At 40.9% G+C, this 22,179-nt stretch overlaps 1 protein-coding gene across 1 annotated transcript in view; it reads right to left on the bottom strand.

Annotated features, from left to right (window-relative positions):
- CNTNAP2 (contactin associated protein-like 2) overlaps positions 1-22,179 on the bottom strand; it is a 1,244,457-nt gene that overhangs the window by 112,204 nt on the left and 1,110,074 nt on the right. The window contains exon 16 of the mRNA XM_014946966.1: positions 9,089-9,259. Coding sequence (XP_014802452.1) covers positions 9,089-9,259 — 171 coding nt within the window. The remainder of the gene's footprint in view (positions 1-9,088; positions 9,260-22,179) is intronic.

The following is a 22,179-nucleotide window of genomic DNA, read 5'->3' as shown; positions in this document are numbered from 1 at the left end:
AAGATAACAATATTATATTTACTTGAATCAATCTAGTGACATAATTTGAATTAAACTTGCGCATAAATATTTGAAGCATCACAGATACAATTGTATTGTTATTAAAATCACCTCTTTCAATCATAACTTATCATTTAGTCACAGAAAATCTTTTTCTACTTTAAAACTGAATTGCTATTTATTAAAGAATAATTTTTACTTTCAATTGCCTAACTAAGCAATTGCCAATACTTTATCTAAAAAGTCTCATTTACTGAAAAAATTATTAGTTTACAGAGTACCAAGATCCTGTTTAAATACTGAGAAGAAAGATTCTCAAGAGCATTTAGATAAATTAGGACCAGAAGGTCCATGGATTCAGGCCATGTAGCCTCAGGAAACAATGCAGCCTGATTGAGCTTTTTCACATCCTGACAAAATTGAAAGAGAAACCAATGAGAAGAGATGCTCTGCTGGGCCTTAAGCTCAAAAAAGAGGGTGGACTTGCTGGGGAAGTGAAAGTTGAGATGGTGGAGTTCAAGATCCTGAGGAGAGAGCAGGGCAAAAAGAAGATAGATAGCCTTCTGCAAGTACCTAAGTGCTACTTAAGTAGCAAAAAAAAAAAGACTAGCGAAAATATGGGCCCAAAGCTGAATGAGGCAGGGGTCCTGGTGACACAGGACATGGAAAAAGCAGAGGTAATTAATGCCTTTTTTGCCTCAGTCTTTACTAGCAAGACCGGCCTTCAGGAGTCCCAGGCCCCGAGATCAGGGACAAGCAGGAGGGTTTAGATCAGATGACCTCCAGAAGTCCTCTCCATACACAACCGTATTGGCATTGTGTGACTCTGTGATAGCAGACACTATGTGGGGTATTTACTTACTGAAAGAGCAGTTCAGATTCATTTTATTCCCATGGGCAGGACGTTACAAAAATTACACACTTTTCCTTTGCTGAGACAAATATTTTTAAATGTTGAAATATTTTTTGGGGAAAACAGGTAATTGCACCTCACGTGGGTCTCCTAGCCACTAGGTCTATCCCTTCATTCACTCCATGACTCATTAAGAACACTTTATTCCTGCAAAGTGGTGAAGAAAAGATTGAGATATTCAAAGATATTTTTTCCACATACTATAGTGATCAGAGCATCCACAGATGCAGTGGAAGGTATATATCTGAAACTCATATGGTCAGAGAAAAGGAATACACTAGGAACATCTGCCAAGTCTGGCCGTGTAAGGTAGGCAGAGAAGGGCCTACTCCACTGAAACCAGAGCTCTTCACGTGCTACTGGGCACATCAGGGCATGCCAGAGGATACACTCTAAGGAAATTCCTTTGGAAAATTTAGGCTGACACAGGCTTGACAGAGTCCCTGCTAGGTGGCAGCTGAACAGGTATTTTGAGTATCAAAATTTAGTACTTAGATGCTTAAGCCTGCTGGTGGATCTAGCCTCTGACACCTTTTTTTTTTCAGGAGAAGACACATCCAGTGAGAAGTAAACCAAGTTCAGTGATTCCTATCAAGGAAAGAGGAAGCTCGTCCTAGTTTGTTTTGGAACTTGTTGCCTCTTAGCACGCAAAAGCAGAAAACTCAGTGAAAAAGTTGGGCTGGAAAAGACAACTGATCTCAAAGTGTCATCCTGCTACTACCTACTGCATGAACTGATGCAAGACATCATGCAGTCACTTCAAAAAGTAGCAGGATAAGAAAGTATTTACATATCAGTTTGTTGACTTCAGCTCTACATATGAATTTTTATTTCAAATTACAGGAAATTACAAAGAAAATGTAAACTAACCATAGTTTAATGACTTAGTGCCCAGATTTTACCCTGCAGTCCAGCAAGGTAAGAGTGCATATAAAGCCAGTAAGTGAAGCAGACATCACTGTCTAATGTGTGGCAGAACACAAAGAATATGAAAGCTTACAAGGGATTTAACAGAGTCAATGCAATGGATATCCGTCTTTGATTAAAAACTCCTCTGATATTTGGAATAAGAGAATTGTTACAGATGTAGCATATTTGATTTTCTTCTGAACAGAGGAGAGATGGAAAATAGTATTACGCAGATTGTTGGTGAGATGGATGAAGTATGGGTCGCCAGAAAATTAAAGGACCTCTAATTTATTTTGGGTAAAGTCATATTTAGTATAGTAATGTACAAGAAGTCAGCATATGTCTATTTTTTTTTTTGCCAGTTAACACAACATTGGGAAGATCAGAAAATAGTACATAGCAAATAGTGTGAATAGAATAGCGTGGCCAGCAGGAGCAGGGCAGTGATGGTGCCTCTGGACTGGGCACTGGTGAGGCCTCACCTCAAGTACTGTGTTCAGTTTTGGGCCCCTCACCACAGGAAGGACATTGAGGGGCTGGAGCGTGTCCAGAGGAGAGCCACCAAGCTGGGGAGGGGTCTGGAGAACAAGTCCTATGAGGAGCCATAAAATGGCTGAGGGAACTGGGCATGTTTAGTTTGGAGAAGAGGAGGCTAAGGGGGGAAGTCATTGCCCTCTACAAGTACCTGAAAGGAGGGTGTAGAGAGGTGGGGGTTGGTCTCTTCTACCAAGGGAATAATGACAGGACCAGGGGAAATGGTTTGAAGTTGCAGCAGGGGAGGTTTAGATTTGATATTAGGAAGAATTACTTTCCTGAGAGAGTGGTCAGACACTGGAACGGTCTGCCCAGGGAGGTGGTGGAGTCACCATCCCTGGAGGTATTTAAGAAACGTGTAGACATGGCCCTTCAGGGCATGCTCTAGTGCCCGAGATTATTGGTTCGTGGGTGGGTGTGATGTGGTGGGGTGGTGTGTTTTTTGTTTTGATGTTTTTGTTTTGTTGTTGGGGGTTTATTTGTGGTTTTTTTTGTTTTGTTTTGTTTTGTTTTGGGTTTGGGTTTGGTTGGTTTTTTTGTTTTGTTTTGGTTTGGGTTTGGGTTTGGATTGGGTTTTTTTTTAGGTTGGACTTGATCTCAGAGGTCCTTTCCAACCATGGTGATTCGGTGATTCTATGAAATGGGATCCCAGTGTGATTGGCCAAAAATACCAGGGATGCAGTGAGCAGGGTAAGTATTAATGCCATTGTACAAGGCACTAGTAAACCATTATCAGAATTAATGTGGAGAGTTTTGATTAACTGTGTTTAAGAAAGAAGAACTCAAGGTGAAATGAGTAGTGTTAGCATAACCAGAGAAAGAACAAGAGAAAATATCTTATAAGAAGAGATGACACGAGTTTGTCTTGCTTAACATAGCAATTAAAAGCTGAGAGAAGATATGATTGCTCCATAAATACACAAGGGGAGAGTAAATACTAGGGAGGGAAAATAATTATACAGCCAAAGAACAATACTGAAAAAAGAATGAAGGTCTATAAACCATCAAAGTCTGAAACAGTCATCCAGCTGGCAAAAGTTCAAAATATTTTCAATAAAGACTTGGCCAAATTTAGGGAGCTAGATACAGGTGCATTGTAGTTGACTGTGACAGCGGGTATCTAGTTTCAAGAACCCAGAAGGTCCATTCCTGACAGGTGCCCAAGGTGTCTGGTAATTTTGTGCAGTGTAGTAAATATCCACTTTCTGCAGGTAGGATCAGCATACATGAAGAAGTCAAAAAGCCATGCACCTTTGGCATGTAACAGAAAGTAGATTAGAAATGAGGGCAAAGACCCAAGGTGAGCTAGTGGGCGGTAGGTCTTGCAGTGGCTTGCTGTGTGTTGCATGTATTTAGTCCAATACAAACCAAAGTTAGGCAGAACTATGCTTTTTGAATTCCCAGCAGTTCCCACCTTTAACTTTATGTTAGCTGCAACTGATTTATAAGACTCTGCACATATAATTACGATTAAAGTGGCATTTATGGCAATGAGAAAAGCACCCCATCACCCTTGAAAGGAGAGGGGTAACGCTGAGGGGATGCTGCACTGCACTGCAGGGCAGGGGCATCAATGCCAAACTGACACTGAGGCAGGCCTGTACCCAGCAACCTCTACCATGTCAGAGTCCAAGCTCATTACAGAAGAGCTCCTGATGGCCTTAATTTCCCCACAGCTCTGTGCCTAGGATTTTCTATTGGCCAGTCTTACTCAGTTTCCCAGCTGGGATGTCTATTTGCTGCCTTTGGCTTGCTCCCACATGCCAGCCTGGGCACCCATCCCCGTCTGCTAAATTAGGCACAAGGATACAGGTGGAACTGACCCACTCAGATGGGCCATAAATTGCCCTCTTTGAATATCAGGCTTCTCTGCATCACCTACCATCTTTAAAAGAATGGTGCTTGCCGTTCTTCAGACTAGGTTTGTGGTTTGGTTTCTTTTTTTTTTTTTGTTTATAACTTTCATATTGTCCTGGAATAGGAGGAGTTTGCAAATACTGCTGCAAAAACATTTGGGTCAAAAATTTCCCTGAAGAAATTTAATTTGATAACTTTTTACTGGCCCCTGGGATGAAGAGATCCCTCATTGTCCTATGCATTCTTTCACGTGTGGATAATGCAACATGCTCTCCTAAGGGGTTGTTTTTCAAAAAAGTGACCTTCCTCTAGGAAAGTAAAATAACAACTCAATTAAAAGAAACAACGAAGGTCACACCAGTTTTTCTACCCAGCTAGAAAAATAAAGCAGCTGAAAAGGTAAGCTGCATTTACATTAACATACGGGAATTCAAAGAGTATCATGTGGTAAACTCATATGGTAGAATTTCTTTTTGGGATGCCTCTGGAGAAAGAAGTGATGAAGTTATTAAAATGTATAAGAAAATATATTAATCAGTCATGTGTTAATGCATTCAGTCTGGACAAAAGAATGCTGCTTGGGCAGAAGCAAACAGCAGTGGGAATCACAGTCCCTGGTCTGTCACCGTTTCTTGTCTGATTTTGGAGAAATTACTTACGTCTCAACTAAGTAGCCTAGAAACGGCTACGCACAAGAAGCAATGTAGGACTTTTCAAGTGCAGATGTTAGGTATTGGAGCACTGGCAGTACCCCTTGTACACGGGGCCAGTAGACCCATCCTGAAGCCGTATGGCTGCTCTCATTAGCAAGCTGCTCCATGCAATCCCTTTCACAGCAGCCAAGTTCACTGATCGCTCCTTGGGGAGACTTTTAGGGCAACTAGCATGGCAGGGGTTACCAGCCAAGTGACATCTCTGAATGTAGGGGCTGTAAATATTTCTAGCTTTCTACAATAAATTAATAAGAAAGCTCCTTCCCCCTTACATGTTCATGCCAGGATCAGACACAAGCTGACCTTTATCCCTCTAAGCCTCGTCCTTTTTTCTGCAGCAAAACTGACTTGCTGTTTACTTACTTCGTAATAGTAACAGTGAGACCCATTTCATTAGTGTCTGTAAATTGCTTGGAAGTGCTGGGATGAGAGGAGCTACAGAAGTGAGCAGCGTGCCTTTTTCATTAGAATTATATGACAGTGTCATTAAGAGAGATATCTGGAAACAGTTTAATTTGCCACAGGCTTTCTAAAGCAACAGTCCTGGGAACCTGATACAAAACAGAGATGGTAGAAGCTTCTTCCCAAATTCTCAGGAATTCGCCTCTTCCAAAATTTGCTTTCAGGAACTTGGGAACTTGGAATTTGATTCGCCTCTTCCAAAATTTGCTTTCAGGAATACATGTCTTCCAAAACTTGGGATTTCTCTTGATCACAAAATTCAAAGGTAGTCTACTTGACAAATACCTCACAGGTATGAAGTAGTTGGGCTTTCATAGTCGTAACTCTTCAAAGTCTTCAACCCATACCTCATAAATGCACAAAACCATACTGTTTGCTCATTTGACCCTAGTCAGATATGTTGATATTCAGCTGGATTTCAGGTAGTTCACTGCTTGATGCAGAGTTTCAAGCTGGGGTCCTGGAGGTCTACTTCCCTGCAACTGAATGGCTCTTGCCAGGCTCCCTTATGCAAAGCTACTATTTCCAGGGAGGAGTGGCTGCAAGAAAGAACTGAATGGGGAGGGGAGCTAAGAGTCTTCAAGAATTGAAAACTGAATTCTTGGCATGTTTCATTTGCCAACACTCAACCCTGAAGTGCTTAAATAAAAGGACCAGTAGGATGGCTGGTGAAGACTGCAGGATCCATGTTGCTGTTGGCTTGCATAAATGAAAAAAATGGTTTTCTCAATGGTGTCTTTATAGGAAGACTGGATTTTAGGTTAAACCCTCCCCAAACTGTATAGGAAAGCTGTAAAAGATAAACCATTATTATTTTTTTTCTCTCTCTAAAAAACAGTTTTGATTTAAAAAACATCTGGAAATTTTGACCAGAGATGTATGGTTTCCAGAAGCATTGCTTTACAGAAAAATTTATACCTTATCCAACTACCTGCTTTCTAAGCAATCCTAGTTGTTGTCAGCTGACCAGCCAGCTATAAAAATAATGGGGTTCCGTAGATTTACTGATGTATGTAAAAACTGAGGTTTCAGGTAATTCTACATCTCTGCCAACTGTTCCATGAATGGTGACAAGTACGAGCCTGCCAGAGGAGCTGCTTGATAAATGGAATAACTACAGACTTCAGCCACATTCGTAGTAGCATTTTATCACTGTTTTTTTTCATGACAGTCTTCCTTGCCAGCTGTTTGGAAAAGCTATTTCTTAAATCAGAGAAATACATTCTTCCCTTCCTTGCTGTATTCCCCCTCTCCTCAGAGATGGCAATCTGAGTCAGAAAATAATCTGTGCAGTTATTAGAACTTAAGAAGCTCCAAGACAGCACATCAGTAAAATTATTTAATGAGCATTCTTAGTAACAACTCCTGTGCTCACAGTAAAACATGCAATAGCAAATTCCTTTCCAAGGACTTGAAGCTAAGCATTTTTATAGACTGAATGATTTGCTTCCCTAATGCGTTCACCAAGTGCAGCAAGCTGACAAAAGTACTGGATATCCTAGAACCTTTCAGCTCCTGGTCTGCAAAGCTAAGCTTATGCATCACTTGCCATTTAATGCTCATTAAATAAATGTGTAATTCAGAAGAGAGAATTAGTTTCTCTTTGTTACTAAACCCACAGTATTAAACTCTTTTTGAGCTGTGACTGGTAAAACATTTAAGTGGCAGGAAGACCTGTTTTCTGGACCTCTGAAAATTTCAAGCAATAGTTTCCAAGAAAGGAAGGGCAGAGTGATGTAATTATATCGAATGAACTGGTTTGTACCTTTTTAGCAAATACAGTCAGGACAATTTTCATCAAGAAGATACTACTACTTTAAACAACAGTAATATGTTTGACCTCACAGGCTGCTTTTACAGATGATATTTAAATTTCTGCCATCAAGAATTTGTAATCTAAGGCTTAGATTCAGGGAAAGGACACGAGGCAGAGGTTGACTTTATGCATCTGCCAAATCAAGACGAAGTCAGGGGATCTCAAGCATAGGCTTAAAATTAAACTCCTGTGTAAATGATATTCTGGGTATACTGCCACATGCTTTCTTGAACTGGTGCATCTACTTATTGAGCCACTGCAGCATGATTCTTATTTCAACTATGTTGAGTTCAAAAGAATTATAGTCACTGTCAAGTCACCTTTATTATTATTAATTGTTATTGTCACCTTTCAGGTAAGTGAACAGCACGGCTGGTCTGATAACTACAGTGGCTGAGAACACTTTCCATAGAGTAGAAGAACAAGAAGCTCTGAAGATTCCCACCACAGCTGCCTGTAAGTACACTTAAATTCAAAATGAAATTAGAAATAGCTGCCACTTTATTATTAAAGGGCTGTGCCCCTTGTTAATACAAATGAGACTGTTCCCTGGGACTCACTAAGCCCTGTCATTCAACAGGAGCTACTTTGATTTGTACCAGTTGCAGATTACAGAAAAATTAGGATTAAGCAACATCAACTAAACTCTTCGTAGAAAGAGGGAAAGAAGCTGTCACCCACTTGGAACTTGGCACTTTACGTGTACCCAGAGGGAAAATTTACTTTTTAAAGGGGCCTCCTGGTGGTTTCTGAAAGTTTGCAGGATTAAGCAACATCAACTAAACTCTTCGTAGAAAGAGGGAAAGAAGCTGTCACCCACTTGGAACTTGGCACTTTACGTGTACCCAGAGGGAAAATTTACTTTTTAAAGGGGCCTCCTGGTGGTTTCTGAATTTCCACATTCTAATTTGTGCGCTCAGACTTTGGGAAGTGTCAAAAATGTCTTTTGTTTTAAAATTAGATGTGTGCGTGTGGATCACGTTGAACCTGCATAAAAATAAGATTACTTGGGGCGCGCAAATGATTTCTTCTCTTTCAACATCAGTGACTTTTGATGCTTCGCAGAGGGGGGCTGCGCTCCTCTCACCCCGCTGCTGTAGTAACAGCTCCATGCAGCACTGCAGGCCTGGCACTGCTCCCATTTATGGCAGGGTAAACTGGGTCGAGGGATAACAAAGCAAATATAAAACATTCCTCCCCTTCCCCCTACCCCACCCCACCTTTCCTAACTCAACTGGTTCAATTTCAGTGAGCAGAACTCAGGTACAGCTAAGGATTTCGGCACTTTCCTTGGAAAGTTTGTCCCATGGCCATGAAAAATGGTTTAAATAATAAAATTAACTTGCCTCTTGATATCATTATGCCATCTTTTTCAGATCAGTGATTTTATTAAAACATAATGCTGATAAAGATTTATTTTTATGATATTTTTTAGGGCTTTTAAATATCATATGCAAGTTTTCAACTCTTTGGCCCCTGAGAGTGCTGATTAGGATGATATCTCTTTTTTCTTTCTTTCTTCCCCCCTTTTCCAAAACAACCATGAGATAAAATAGAAAAGCACACAGAGCTGAAGACACTTTAAAGAAATAAAACTGGCATTCAATTTTGAAAAATATTTTCAGGTCAGTGTCATTTTTATAACTGATGTTACCAGTTCTATCCTTCTTTGTATTTCTCCCCTCAATAAACAACACAAATGCACTTCAAGGGCTCCTCAGACATATGGCAACTTGACAATATGTCAAGCAGCTTGATTGGGGAGTTTTTGCAGAATTTAGTGAGCTTACACATTTTACTGAACGATACACATTTCTTGAAACCTGCTGTCAGACATGAACCTACTTCGGGTGCTGAGAAGAGCGATGGGAAGCGCATACTCACATTTCAGCTCCAGTTTGATGAAGTCAGTGTTCCCCAGATTCTCAAGAAACACCCCATCTGAAGCCGATGTTTTGAAATAGAAAGAGATGTCTGCGCTGGTTTCCCCTTGGAAGGTGGAGAAGTGAAGGTAGGATGATGAAGTTACGAAGGAAGCCGCGTTCCAGTAATTCCCTGCGTGGGACAGGAGGGAAAGACACACGTTTCAGTGCTCCCTTTGACAAGTTGAAGCTTTTAATGCCATTATATGCTACAGTGTTGTCTATACCAAAAAAAAAATATCCCGAAACACATGATTGTACTGCTTCCTTTTTTTCTTTCTGGATACAGCATACCAGGTTTCAGAAGGTAGAGCACTTTAATGGTACATTTATTTTCAAGTTCCGAATTTATCACATTTCTTCATACACAAATGTGTTGCTATTACATGTTTAGTGTGGTAACACTGAATTCATTGGAGATGGGTGAAACACTAATTTGCTGTCTGCCTTACCTCACCAATTTCTTCTGAAAATGTAGCCATGTCCATTAGAAGTCTATGCATACATATCGCAGGAAAAATCCAATAAATGCAGCTAAGCAATACAGACACAATTAATATACACCCCTAACAGCTCCCCAATACATTGCCACTGGAGAAATAGTATAGTTAATAATATTCAAGAACTAGAATAGTGCTTTAGCTAGCATGGCAGTCAACATTCTGTGCAAGGTAACATTGCATTGTAAAGACAAAAAATATAGGAGATACGGTAAGCCAATGAGACTGCCACAGCTAATTGTACTTTCATCAGGATGCTTATGTATCCAGATTCAGAAATTTATTAAAATATCACTCATTAACTCACCACAGCTGAATCCTTAGTATTCCAGCTAATAAACACAATAGGAAACTGTTTCCCATTCCAGTCAAAACTTCCAGAGATTGGTTTTCCATTATTTGATTACTGAACTAGGTGATAATGCTATTATTTCTCTGGTTTGCACTGGATGAATGTGAATGAGCATGCTGAAGCCCCAGAAGCTCAACACTGCTTATATATAACACCACTGGCCCACACCCAAGTCCAAAGTGTTATAATTTTTGTAATTAATTAATCTCTATTCAAATTTAAATTGAACATCTGAATTAACAGAAGAAGGCTTTAGGTTTAAATACATGCACACTACTGCCTTCCATATTTCTATCCCATTGCTTCCATTTAATTCTCTCAAGAATGCGGAATGAGAGGCTTTGCAAAAAGTAGCAGCTTTCCATTTACTTAAATGCACCCCAGGAGGAACGTTGTAGCTGAGATTTTGTGTGTCTGTGTGTAAATGTACATGCAAGTAGTGAAAAGGGGATGAAAAGGGCATTTCATAACACAGATAAATAGCATTGTGGATTAACCAGTTGGACTAGGTCAGCTGGTTTTCAACTATTTACCCTATTTAGACAAACTGGTAATTTCCAGGTTGAATATTATCAATGATTTCTATAGAAACGTCAATAATCTTCATACCATAAACAAACTTGGGCAAGTAAAGTCTGCCACTTAATTGGAAGGTCTTTCTCTGAAAACATACCTAGTGACAAAGCAGCACAAATGAAAAAGGCCTAGAATTTTATTTTCATTCTTGGTCTCAGGTCTCTTTCCATCTTTCACTTTTCAGAGCGCTCCCTCAGTATTAGGGCTCTTTATGCTGTAGGTGCATGAACGCATTGTCAATTATCTGTTAGTACAGGATCCACGTTGACTGCCATATATGCTTTCCCTCTTGTAGATACACCTGGACATCTACATTTCCTTCTCCGGGAGCTACAGATACAGCAGATGCTGGCAGACTCTCAAAACAGGTTTTATTCCCCTTGCTCAATCAACTCACATGAAATAAGCAGGACTTAGGCAAAAAGTCAAGAATATATTAACACAAGCCTTTTAAAGAAGCTAATTTAGCTACTCTGAATAACCTTGTAGGAATGCTTGCATGTCTTTGTGACTTAAGTATGTATTTAGTCCCCTAGCTTTACATTCTCTGAATATTACCCAAGTTATAAGCCTAAAACACAAAGAACATGTGACAAGGAAAGGAGCTGTGAGGACCACAGGGAACCTACTACAAAATTCAAGTAGTAACAGAGGCAAAGACCTCCATTAGTGAGAAAGGCTCCTCAGCCACCTCACTGACCCCGAATGAGACCAAGGTGAGTGTGGAGGTGTCACCGTCCAGCCAAATTGTGCAGCTGCAATGGGCTCTGCTGGCAGGCTTCCTCCTCTGGCTGGGGACACCAGACCAGCCCTCCGACCAGCATCATCCAGCCAGCAGCCATGGCATGCAAGTCCTGCCTCCACACCATGCTTACATGTTCTCTGAGCCTCATGCACCTCAAGAACTACAGGTTATACACCTTATCACTTCCACTGGTGCATTGGAGACAGCTTTGTTGGAAGGATCGTATTTTTCTTTCACTTTGTCAAGTTCTGGTACAATGATACCCCTGTCCCTTAACTGTGGCCTCCACTGCAATACAGTATATTATGTATTTTGTAATATTTTCTTTATATTCTTTTATTTATTATAGAATCATGGAATCATTCAGGTTGGAAAAGACCCTTGGGATCATCGAGTCAAATAATCAACCCCATTCTACAAAGTTCTCCCCTACACCATATCCCCCAACACCACATCTAAACGGCTCTTAAACACATCCAGGGATGGGGACCCAACCACCTCCCTGGGCAGCCTGTTCCAGTCTCTGACCACTCTGTCTGTGAAGAATTCTCCTAATGTTCAGTCTAACCCTACCCTGTTGCAGCTTGAAGCCATTCCCTCCTGTTCTATTGCTAATTACTGTGAGAAGAGACCAGCCCCAATCTCTCTACAATGTCCTTTCAAGCAGTTGTAGAGAGTGATGAGGTCTCCCCTCAGCATCCTCTTCTTCAAACTAAACTGTCCCATCTCCTTCAATCGCTCTTCATAAGATCTTGCAAACCTGAAAGCATTAAATGTAATTTAACATAGAATCAGTCTGCAATGCTGGGACACCCTGAGTTAAAATCTTAATCATGATTGTGCATAGCCAAAGTGCACTTTTGCCTTTACAGGGAATTAATTTGCAGTTACATTTGCCCATTCCTCTGTGTAGTCACAGGAGAAGATTTCACTTTCTTAGTTTCTGAAGTAAAATACAGATTTCAGAGTTCTTAGCGCTGGTATTGGTTGTGGGTTTACCCAACAGGGTCCACCACATGGCTAGGATTGCAAACCATCCCCACAGTACACTCACCAGTACAACTACAGGGCCAGGTGGGCTGATGGCTTCATGTGGAAATGCATGGAACTTTTTTGTTGAAACAGAATCAATCAATTTTTTAGTTCTACATCTAGTTTACTAAAGAAGTCCATCCCTAAGGATTTTACATTTCATACCAAATGCTGTGATTTGACTCTGTGGAAAGCCTTGGCTGCAGATGCTACTGGCGAGAGGATAAATAAAAACAGTGCAGATTGAATGAAAAAAAAACACAGCTTGAGAGACACATTTTCGAAGGCTATTCCTAACAAATTCCTATAAAGATAAAGTCATGGTTTCGCACATCATTATGCATTCATTGCAAAAAACTTTCAGGGGAAAAAAAACTATTTTATTAAGAGTACAATGGAAATGTTTCACTAAACATACATAATTATTTTTATCATAAAATGGTATCTTTTGATAAGAGGTTTGAAGATATTTATCCTAAAGGCATTTTTCTCCCCTTTCAGGCTGAGCAAGCAGTAGACAGAGGAAAGTGGGACTTAATCCACAGGGCAGATGTTATGGCAGCAGGGATACCAGACTAATAAAGGTGGGAAAGGGAGCTTATTTAGAAAGAATACTCTAGATGCTAAGTTTGTAATCCATCTTGTTAATAATTATTGTCATATGACTATTGCCTAGGAGTGACTGGACCTTACAATGTGGAATACTTATAGGACCTGACTGAGAAATTCTTGCAAGAAAAGTTCTGCTTTCAAGTTAGGAGGGATAGTATTTTTCAGGGATGCAGTGGGCTTGGAAACATTAAATGAGGAAGGCAGAAGAGCTTCTACTTTGAAAACTAGAAGAAAGAGGTGCTCGGAGACACACCACTCCTTTCTTTGCCCTTTCTCCCTCCAGATAGATAAAATACCATAAAAGCTAAAGAGGAACTTTTATTGTAGAGTACAGTCTGAAATACAACACTATAATTTTCTTTTCTTCTTTGTAACCTCATCCATAATTCTGTAATCAAGACAACAGCTCTCTTGTTTTAAGCTTGCTTAGTGTTTAAATTTGATTTAAAACATTAATAAAGGTACAGGGCAAATTGTTGCCATGGAAGCACAAATACAAATAAATGAAGACACCAGACAAGCCTTTTCAGTTGTTTGCCACCCAAGATAAATGTGGAGATCCCCAAAATATTGCTGTTTCTCACAGTCACATGTTTCTTGGTGTTGGTATTAAGCCTCAGGACAGAGGGCACACAGAGGCAGGGAAGGGAAGAGCTGACCACAGCCCCAGAGGAAAGGCTGTGGTGGATGTTCGCCTGGATCCAAGCAGGGGTGAGAGCAATAGCTGTGCCAGAGGTGCTTCAATGACCCTGTAACACTTCACGACTCTGTTTTTAATCTGTGTCAAGGCTGCTCACTCTGATTATCTGCTGTGGAAATTAAAATCCAACTCATTATGCTCCTGCAAAACAGCCTTGCCTCTTTCTCAATAGTTTTGCTAACCCTGAGTTACTGCGTTCTTTATAATTTGTGTGGTACAAAGTGTCTCTTCTACCGTTCCATAAAGACCCTGTCTTAGACAGACCGCTGCAAGATAATTACAAAGGTATGATTTTACAAGGAGCATGATGGTCTGTAGCCACAAGAAATCACTCAGACTACAAATAATAATGAGAAGGGACACCTTAAATCTTGGATATAAAAAAACGAATAAAGACTTGAAGACTTTTCCCCATGAAGATCCACCTCAGGGAGGAGGAAGGTGACGGTAACCATAATACTGACAAGGACAAATTCACCTCATCCTGAGTTATGCAACATGGGGTGACATCTTTTTGTGTGTAACTTGATAACACAGAGGCACCAGGTTTATAGCAATCAGCCTTTCAGCTTCTCCCTTCAATATTTTTGTCCAGAACTCCCTTGCTAACTCCCATCAATATCTTCTTTCTTAGCATGATTGAAATTCATGCTTTAACACCATCAATTTCACTTTTACATTTAAACCCCATTGAAATGGATAATGGCAATAGCAGAACTGTAAAAGACGTCAGTGCTTTTAGCCCTGCTAGGCAATAGCACTAGAGAACGAATGCTGCAATGTCAGGCAGATCTTATGTATTACAATAGATCAAAAACCTCCAGGGCCCTCATCTGCAGCAAAACAGATTTTCTATCAAAACCATTATGTGAATAAAATATAAGAATAGTCTCCTATTTCAGAGAAGATGGATGTGTGAATGGAAAACTGTTCTGTGCCACAAAGTAATGGACTGAGATTATCCATACAATTATGCTCAACAAATCAAGTTTTTTTTTCTCTTCCTTTCTTCTTTTTCAGTTCTGGGAGAGAGGTGTCTACGCATGCACACCCCGAGCAGTTTGGGTACAGCAACAGTCACAGCTTTGACTCAAGTCTTCAGTCCTGCATCATGAGTGGAATTGGCCCTGACAAAGTCCAAATCAGCTGTTGGACTTTATCTGGCTTCGTTGTTAGTGAAACGAGGGGAAAGAAGGAGGAAAGATATTCCAATCAAAAAAGAATGTCACAAGTTATTCAGGAAACGAAGAAAAAAAAAAAAAGTCAAAGAAAATGGGCAGTGTTTCTCGTGCTGAGTAGTACCTTATTTCAAAAGGTGTGACTGCAACCTCGGAGTGAGACAAGCTGTCTTCTGTCAGCCCCACTAACCTGAGCGGGGCTGAGAGCACGCCTTCTGTGGGAGCAGGGGGTGCGTGTGTTGCGGGGAGAGGTGGGCAAGGATGGCAAGTCATCAGCATCCCAAGTCCTTTGATGGGAGGACTGCAAGGCTGGTGGCTTCTTCCTCATGGCATGATCTGCTCGGTTGTGCTAATGTACATTTACATCTTTGTTCTTCACTGGTCTGCAACTCCATGCTGCATTTACTATATGTTTTACCGTACTACATTTACTACCCTTAATGTATACATAATTTATGGTAAGTTTGGCATATATTCTTTGATTTCTTTGGTACCCCTGAAATTAGTTTTGCCCAGCTCCATTCCTGAGTTTATTTGATCTTCGGTGAGCTGTTTATAGCCCTGAAGTCCTCTGTATCAGTCAGTGCCCAGTCTTGTATCACCCCACGCCTTGTACCCCTCTGACCTCCATCCCATGTTCCCTCATTTCAAGGCCCCTGCTGTCATAGCAGGTGTGTATTTCTTTGCATTGCACCATTATGTTAGTCATCAGTACCTCATTCTGCACAAAGGAACTACTTTCTACTACTATCTATATAAAAACGTAGTTATGCCGTAAGATAAGCAAAACAAACTAGGCATAGACCCCTGTCACTAGCAAATAAATGGTGTTTCAGATACACCAAGTAAAACAAAACTTGAGGCAGGAGCCAGAGGAGTGCAAGCCTGGCAAGCCCCTGGCCTTGCTCCTCAGTACGGTATCTACAGACCGTAACTAGAAATGGCAATATTGTGTTTCCTGGGCTATGCTTTTTACAATTCATCAACATCAAGGCAGAGTATCATTCGAAAAGCAGCACATAAATTATTACTTATTTTAAAATGAAGATGGTAGTGTACTGATTTACTTAATCCAAACATGAATCAAGAAAAATAAACTAAGTGGAAATGCTACACAAGACGTTGGCTTAATAGGAGAAAATTCCTTTGACAACACACTAGAAAAATAATCCTGAAGTCAACAGATGAAGAGTGTATTAGCACTGGATAACCACAAACTGAATTACACCCAAATAATCCTGAAGTCAACAGATGAAGAGTGTATTAGCACTGGATAACCACAAACTGAATTTGTCTCAAGCTAAATAAAAATATTGGTTAGATTTCAATTTTCAAAATAGAACTAGCTCTGTATCTTTCAACAAAGTAACAAATGGCTGGAAGTCCAGAACAAAACCTGCTGAGAATATCAACGCATCTAAAGATGAGTTCAGAGTTACCAGCAGTAGTGACTGTCACATTACAGACAATTCAGTTTCTAAAGGATAAATGCAAGGTTTTAAAAAAAAAAACATTTTTTTTTACAAGTATTTCAACTGTAGTTGGCTGTAGCATTGAAACAGAATGCATATAGAATAGAATAGAATAGAACAGAACAGAACGGAATAGAATAAATTCAGTTAGAAGGGACCTACAATGATCATCTAGTCCGACTGCCTAATCAACTCAGTGCTGACCAAAAGCTAAAGCATAGTATTAGGGGCACTATCCAAATGCCATTTAAACGCTGACAGGCATGGGGCATTGACACCTCTCTAGGAATCCTGTTCCATTGTTTGACCACCCTCTCGGTAAAGAAGCGTTTCCTCATGTCAAGTCTGAACCTCCCTTGTAGGACACAGCTTTGAGCCATTCCCACACATCCTGGCACCGGATCCCAGGGGAAGATCAGTGCCTCCCTCTCCACTTCCCCTCCTCAGGAATCCATAAGGAGCAACAGGGTCACCCCTCTCTGAACTAGGCAAGGCCAAAGTTCTCAGCAGCTCCTCATAGGACATGCCCTTCAGCTCTTTCACCAGCTGGGATGCCCTCCTCTGGATACATTCCAGAGGAGGACCTTCATATCCTTCTTATATAGTGATGCCCAGAACTGCACACAATACTCAAGGAGAGGCTGCACCAACACTGAATACAATAAGATAATCACCTCTTTTGACCAGCTGGTCATGCTGTGTTTGAAGCACCCCAGGACGCTGTTTGCCCTCTTGGCTGCCAGACCACACTGCTGACTTTTTTGAGCCTCCTGTCAACCAGAACCTCCAGGGCTGTTTTGTAGGGCTGCTCTCCAGCCACTCCTCTCCCAGGTTAGACTGGTGCCCAGTATTACTCCATCCCCGGTGCAGAATCTGGCATTTTGACTTGTTAAATTTCCCTCTTGTCCCTCAGGAGTCAACAGCACCTCCCAGTTTGCTATCATCAGAAAACTTGCTAATGGTGCATGATTGAACAGAACTGACCCTAGAATTGAACTCTGAGCTCTTGTGACCAGTTGCCAGCCATATGTAGCCCCATTCTCTGCAAACTTTGGACCCTGCCATTCAGCCAGTTCCTTACCATTTGCACCGTGAACCTGCTCATCCTACAGCTGGACAACTTGCTCAAAAGGATGCTGTGAGGGACAGTAGCAAAAGCCTTCCTAAAATCCAGAAACACTACATCTACTGGCACCCCTGCATCCACTAGGCAGGTGACCTTATCATAGAAGGATGTCAATTTACTTAAACAGGACTTTCTCTTTGTGCCTCCGTGTTGACTCTACCCGATGATTGCATTATTCTTTCAACAGTACCCTGTATAATCTTCTCCCTAATTTTTCCAGGAACTGAGGTTAGACTGAGAAGCCTGTAGTTTCCTGAGTCTTCCCTCGTGCCCTGTTTGTAGTAGATTGGAATAAAGTTGGCTAGCTTCCAGTCATCAGAGACCTCTCCAGACTCCCAAGACTTTTGGTATATGATCAAGAGGGGTCCTGCTGTAACATCTGCTAGTTACTTCAGTACTCTGGGATGAATCTCATGAAGCCCCATCGACTTGTGAACAGTCAGCTGATACACCTTACAGTTTCAGGGTCCACAAATGAAAGTTATTGTTCCCATACTTGTGGTCCTCCAACTCAGGGGGCCGGGCAACTCAAGGTCAGTCAGTAAAGACTGAGGTGAAAACCACATTGAATGTCTTCACTTTTTCTTCATCCCTATCAGTCAGGTGACCATCTTCAGCAAGTATCAGTCCAATGTTTTCTTTAGAACTCCTCTTGCTATTAATGTACTTAAAAAGCCCTTGTTATCAGAAACAACACTGACCAGATTCAACTATAACTGAGCTTTGGCCTTTCCTACCTTCTCTTTGCATAAACAAATCAACATGCCTTCTTTCTGCAAAGCCTGACCTTGCTTCCAGAGATCATACAATTTGTTTTTCCTCTTGAGCTCTGTGAGTTTCCTGCTCAGCCAGGCTGATGTTCTGCCCCACTTGCTTGACTTACAACAGCGAGGAATTGCTTGCTCCTGTGCTTCTAAAAGGGGGTTCTGAAAGACTGACCAGCACTCATGGACTCCTAAGCCCTCAAAAGAAGATTCCAATGGTACTCTGCTAATTAGCTCCCTGAATAGCTTAAAGTTTCCTCCACTCAAGTCCAGGGTAGCCACTCTGTTGTCCTTTTTTCTCATTATACTGAATATTTTAAACTCAACCATTTCATGATAACTGTGGCCAAGACACCCACTTATCATCACACCCTCAAGAGTCCTCTATTCATATGTCTAGGAAGGCATCTTTCCTAGCTGGCTCACTGAGTTCCTGTGACAAGAAGTTATCTCCTATAAACTTCAAGAATTTCCAAGACCTGCTTGTCACAACATATTTTGGCTGATCTAATTGAACTAGTCCCTTCCTAAGAATGGGAGTGTTAAAAACACTGAGAGATTAAGGGAACCTGGCAGAATTGGGCTGAATTCACCTCTGTTAGGATTTGCAGGAGGCTTGCTGGGGTCTAGAGTTTCAAAGCCAGGACAAGGTCAGTATGTTCAGACTCAGGCAAACAAGAATGTACATTTGAAGTGAAAAACTATGCTTATGGGTTTTAACCTCTCTGATTTCTATTCTACACTTCAAACTCAAATTAATTCCTTGAGGCTTCTCTTATGGGAATTCATTCCATGCATCTCTGCTGAAAGTGAGATTCTGAAAAAGTTTCACTGTCTATGCATATTTGGGTGGTGATCTTCCACTGATGCCCTTGCCTCCTCCAGTTGTGGGAAGGTTACTTGGTCTCCACTTACAGTCCTGTGCCACCTCTTCTTTTACTGAGACTGCCAGAAGTCCTGCATGCCTGCCACTGCTGTAACAATAGCTGATCTCAGTACAGAATTTGTCACCTTTTCACACAGGCCCAAAGTCTAAAGTCCCAAGATACTGAGGAGAAGGTAACTGTCTTTTGGGAATTACAAATGCAGGCTAGCCTTAAATTGCTTGTTTAGAAGTGAAAGAGTCTCTGCCCTGTTATCTGGGATCAACCTGAGCACTATGGTCAGTAATGAAGGACATGAAGCAGATTGCATTAAGATTGCAGTAAGATGGATAGCAGCTTATCTCCTTGCTATTATAAATTATCTGTTTTCATAAAGGTTCTCAAGTGACATAACACTTACAAGACATAGATCAATGGATATAAACACAGATATTAAAGTTTGCCAGTCACTATATTTGCTGAGTGAGGTAAAAGTGCAATCACATTTATCAGTGGAATGCTGGAGTCAATGAAACAGATTCAGTGATGCAGAGAAGTTTCCAGCACCTGCTGTGTTACTTGCAATCATCTTTGGAAGATAATTTTTCAAAAGTCTTGCCTCCTGCTCACAATCCCTAATCACGATGCATGCCCTGTCACTGCTGGCATCATTACATTCATCCATCTAAAGAATGAAAGTTCTGATCTGGCATGGTTTACAACCTGGAGCTGGGTAATGTGCTGATGGAGCTTTAATGATGCATGTAAACTGGTGTCCTTTCAAGGGAATTTTTTAAACAATAACTGACCTGCAAACATCAGCTTGATCACCCCTGTGCCACAGTCCAGGCATTGTGTAGGAAACCTGCCATGATGCCAGAATGGTAAACATTAAATACAGGAACCTGCTGTTGTCCACAAACTGTGTTACTAACTATGAGGATCTGCTTCTCTGTTGCCTTGTAGATGTTGGTGGGCGTTTATAGCCGTGCAAAGCAATTTAATAGCTTAATACCGCATAACCACCATATGCTCAGCATGTAACTCTGCAGGTTGTAAGGCAAAGACACAAGGACAATAATGTAAGAAAACAATGACCTTTCTCAACAGCTCATTTCCTCTGTGGTACTAAATTTATTCCCTGTGCTATGGAGGTGAACTGCAGCAAAGAGTAGTTCTCAGACCCCTCCTTTCTGCTCTTCAGATCCTTGGCCAGGTGTGTGAACAATGAGATGCAGCTCTCCAGTTCAGTGGAGGCACAAAGCCATTGCACTGACCCAAAACCATGTGGACAACATGATCCAGTAACCACTTCTGCTTCTGCTAGTCCCACTTGCTATCCCTGGCATGCCTTTTTATAAGAAGGACATGCTGAATAATCTCTAAGCAGCTCTGCTCCTCCACATTTTCTCATTTCTGGAGGAAAGATTCTCTGCTTAGGGTGACATTTCTGTTCCTATGTGTGGCTTCAAAGTCACCAGTGTTGGGCTATGGATCTGACCACATTGTGCTGGCTCTTTCGCCATCTGATTTGTGTTCTCCTTGAGCAGCTCCACTTTCACAATTGAAAATATTCTTCAGAATTAAAATGTAAGATGCAGTTTAGTCTTGATGTAGCACATTAACTATTCTTCATGTCACTGATTCCAGAATTACCTGTTATTCACAGACATCACCAAATTATTTTGCTTGATCTTCTATTACCAGATGGATTTCAGAGCCTTCTGAACTAAAATTGAGAATATTTAACTCAAAAGATATGACTAGGCCCTTTGATGAATCATAGTCCTCTGAGCTTTGATGAAAAGACCTATGGCTAAAACCATTTGCTTGAAGTATTAATTTAATTCAGCAGGTACACTAATACAAAGTTATGCTGTTCTTCTGCTTATCCATAGAAATATATTTTCAATGACTCCTTTTTTCATGTCCCAATTCCAATTCCACAGAAATTCACAAATACTTAAGACGTACATCAAACCTACAGTTAAGGAGTAAAATTATAATCTTCATTCTCATGGTGTCGCTCCAGTTTTACGTCACTGTAACATTATTTCAGGTTGAACTTCCCTTAATATGTTTTCTAGGAATGTGGCTTTTACTGATAGTTGCTACATATACTATCTAGCCCATCAATTAAGAGTATTTGTGGAGTATTTGAATTCTAGAGATGGACATCCTGTGCTGAATCTAAACAGTCAAGGGCTTAAAAACACCTGTGTGGATTCCCAGACTTAGACTGCTGTAGGAACTGAGAAGAATCACTGGAATCTACGTTATGGTACTGTTCCACACCATAAACTGAAGCTTTGGCTAGAACATCTGCTGTATTACGTGCTCTGGCCCTGGACATACTCCTTGATATGCCTATGCTGACCTAGCCTTTTCTCCTTCTGTCACTAATATCAGACTTTGGAAGAGGATCTTTGAAAAGTAATTTTATGATTAATTTCGATGTCATCTATGGCAGAGAAACTTCTCACTTGGCTGCACTTGAGTCTTTCTTCCGTTTGTTGTCTGTTCCTTACCTTTAAAATAACTCATTAAGACTATCACTGTGCCTAAAGATCTTCCTGTGTACAAGTATCTTCCACCCTCTCAGCAGTGTTCTAAATCCAAGAATGAAAAGAAAGAGTAGGTACAAAATTTCAGTTTAAAAAGAGGTTTCCTGTATTAAGTGGTCTCCTAGCGTCTTATGCCTGGCTATACTTCCTTTATCCATATTTTTCAGTCTTAGCATTACCAGTAGTGCCATTGTTAATATTGTTATCAGACAGTAAAGTTAGATGGGCAAGTTATTCAGATGAGCTCACTGTAGAATTGCAACTGTCACTCTTTGAGCAGTCATTGGCTATTACTCTTCAAATACCAAATATCACAAATAGGTGATGCAAGCAAATATATGTAGTGCAAAACCAAATCTAAACCAGAACCCTAACTAAATTCTTTAGACTAAGTAGGTCATCATACGGAGAGATGCTGTTGGCCTTCTTGGCCACCTGGGCACACTGCTGGCTCCTGTTCAGCCAACAGTTGCCCAACACCCCCAGGTCCTTTTCTGCCAGGCAGCTCTCCAGCCACTCTGCCCCCAGCCTGTAGCGCTGCCTGGGGTTGTTGTGACCCAAGTGCAGGA

This window comes from Calidris pugnax, unplaced genomic scaffold (genome assembly GCF_001431845.1).
Source record: "Calidris pugnax isolate Ruff unplaced genomic scaffold, ASM143184v1 scaffold71, whole genome shotgun sequence".
NCBI lineage: Eukaryota > Metazoa > Chordata > Aves > Charadriiformes > Scolopacidae > Calidris > Calidris pugnax.
Note: the sequence above shows the minus strand (reverse complement) of the source record. Positions and strands in the feature narration are given on the sequence as shown.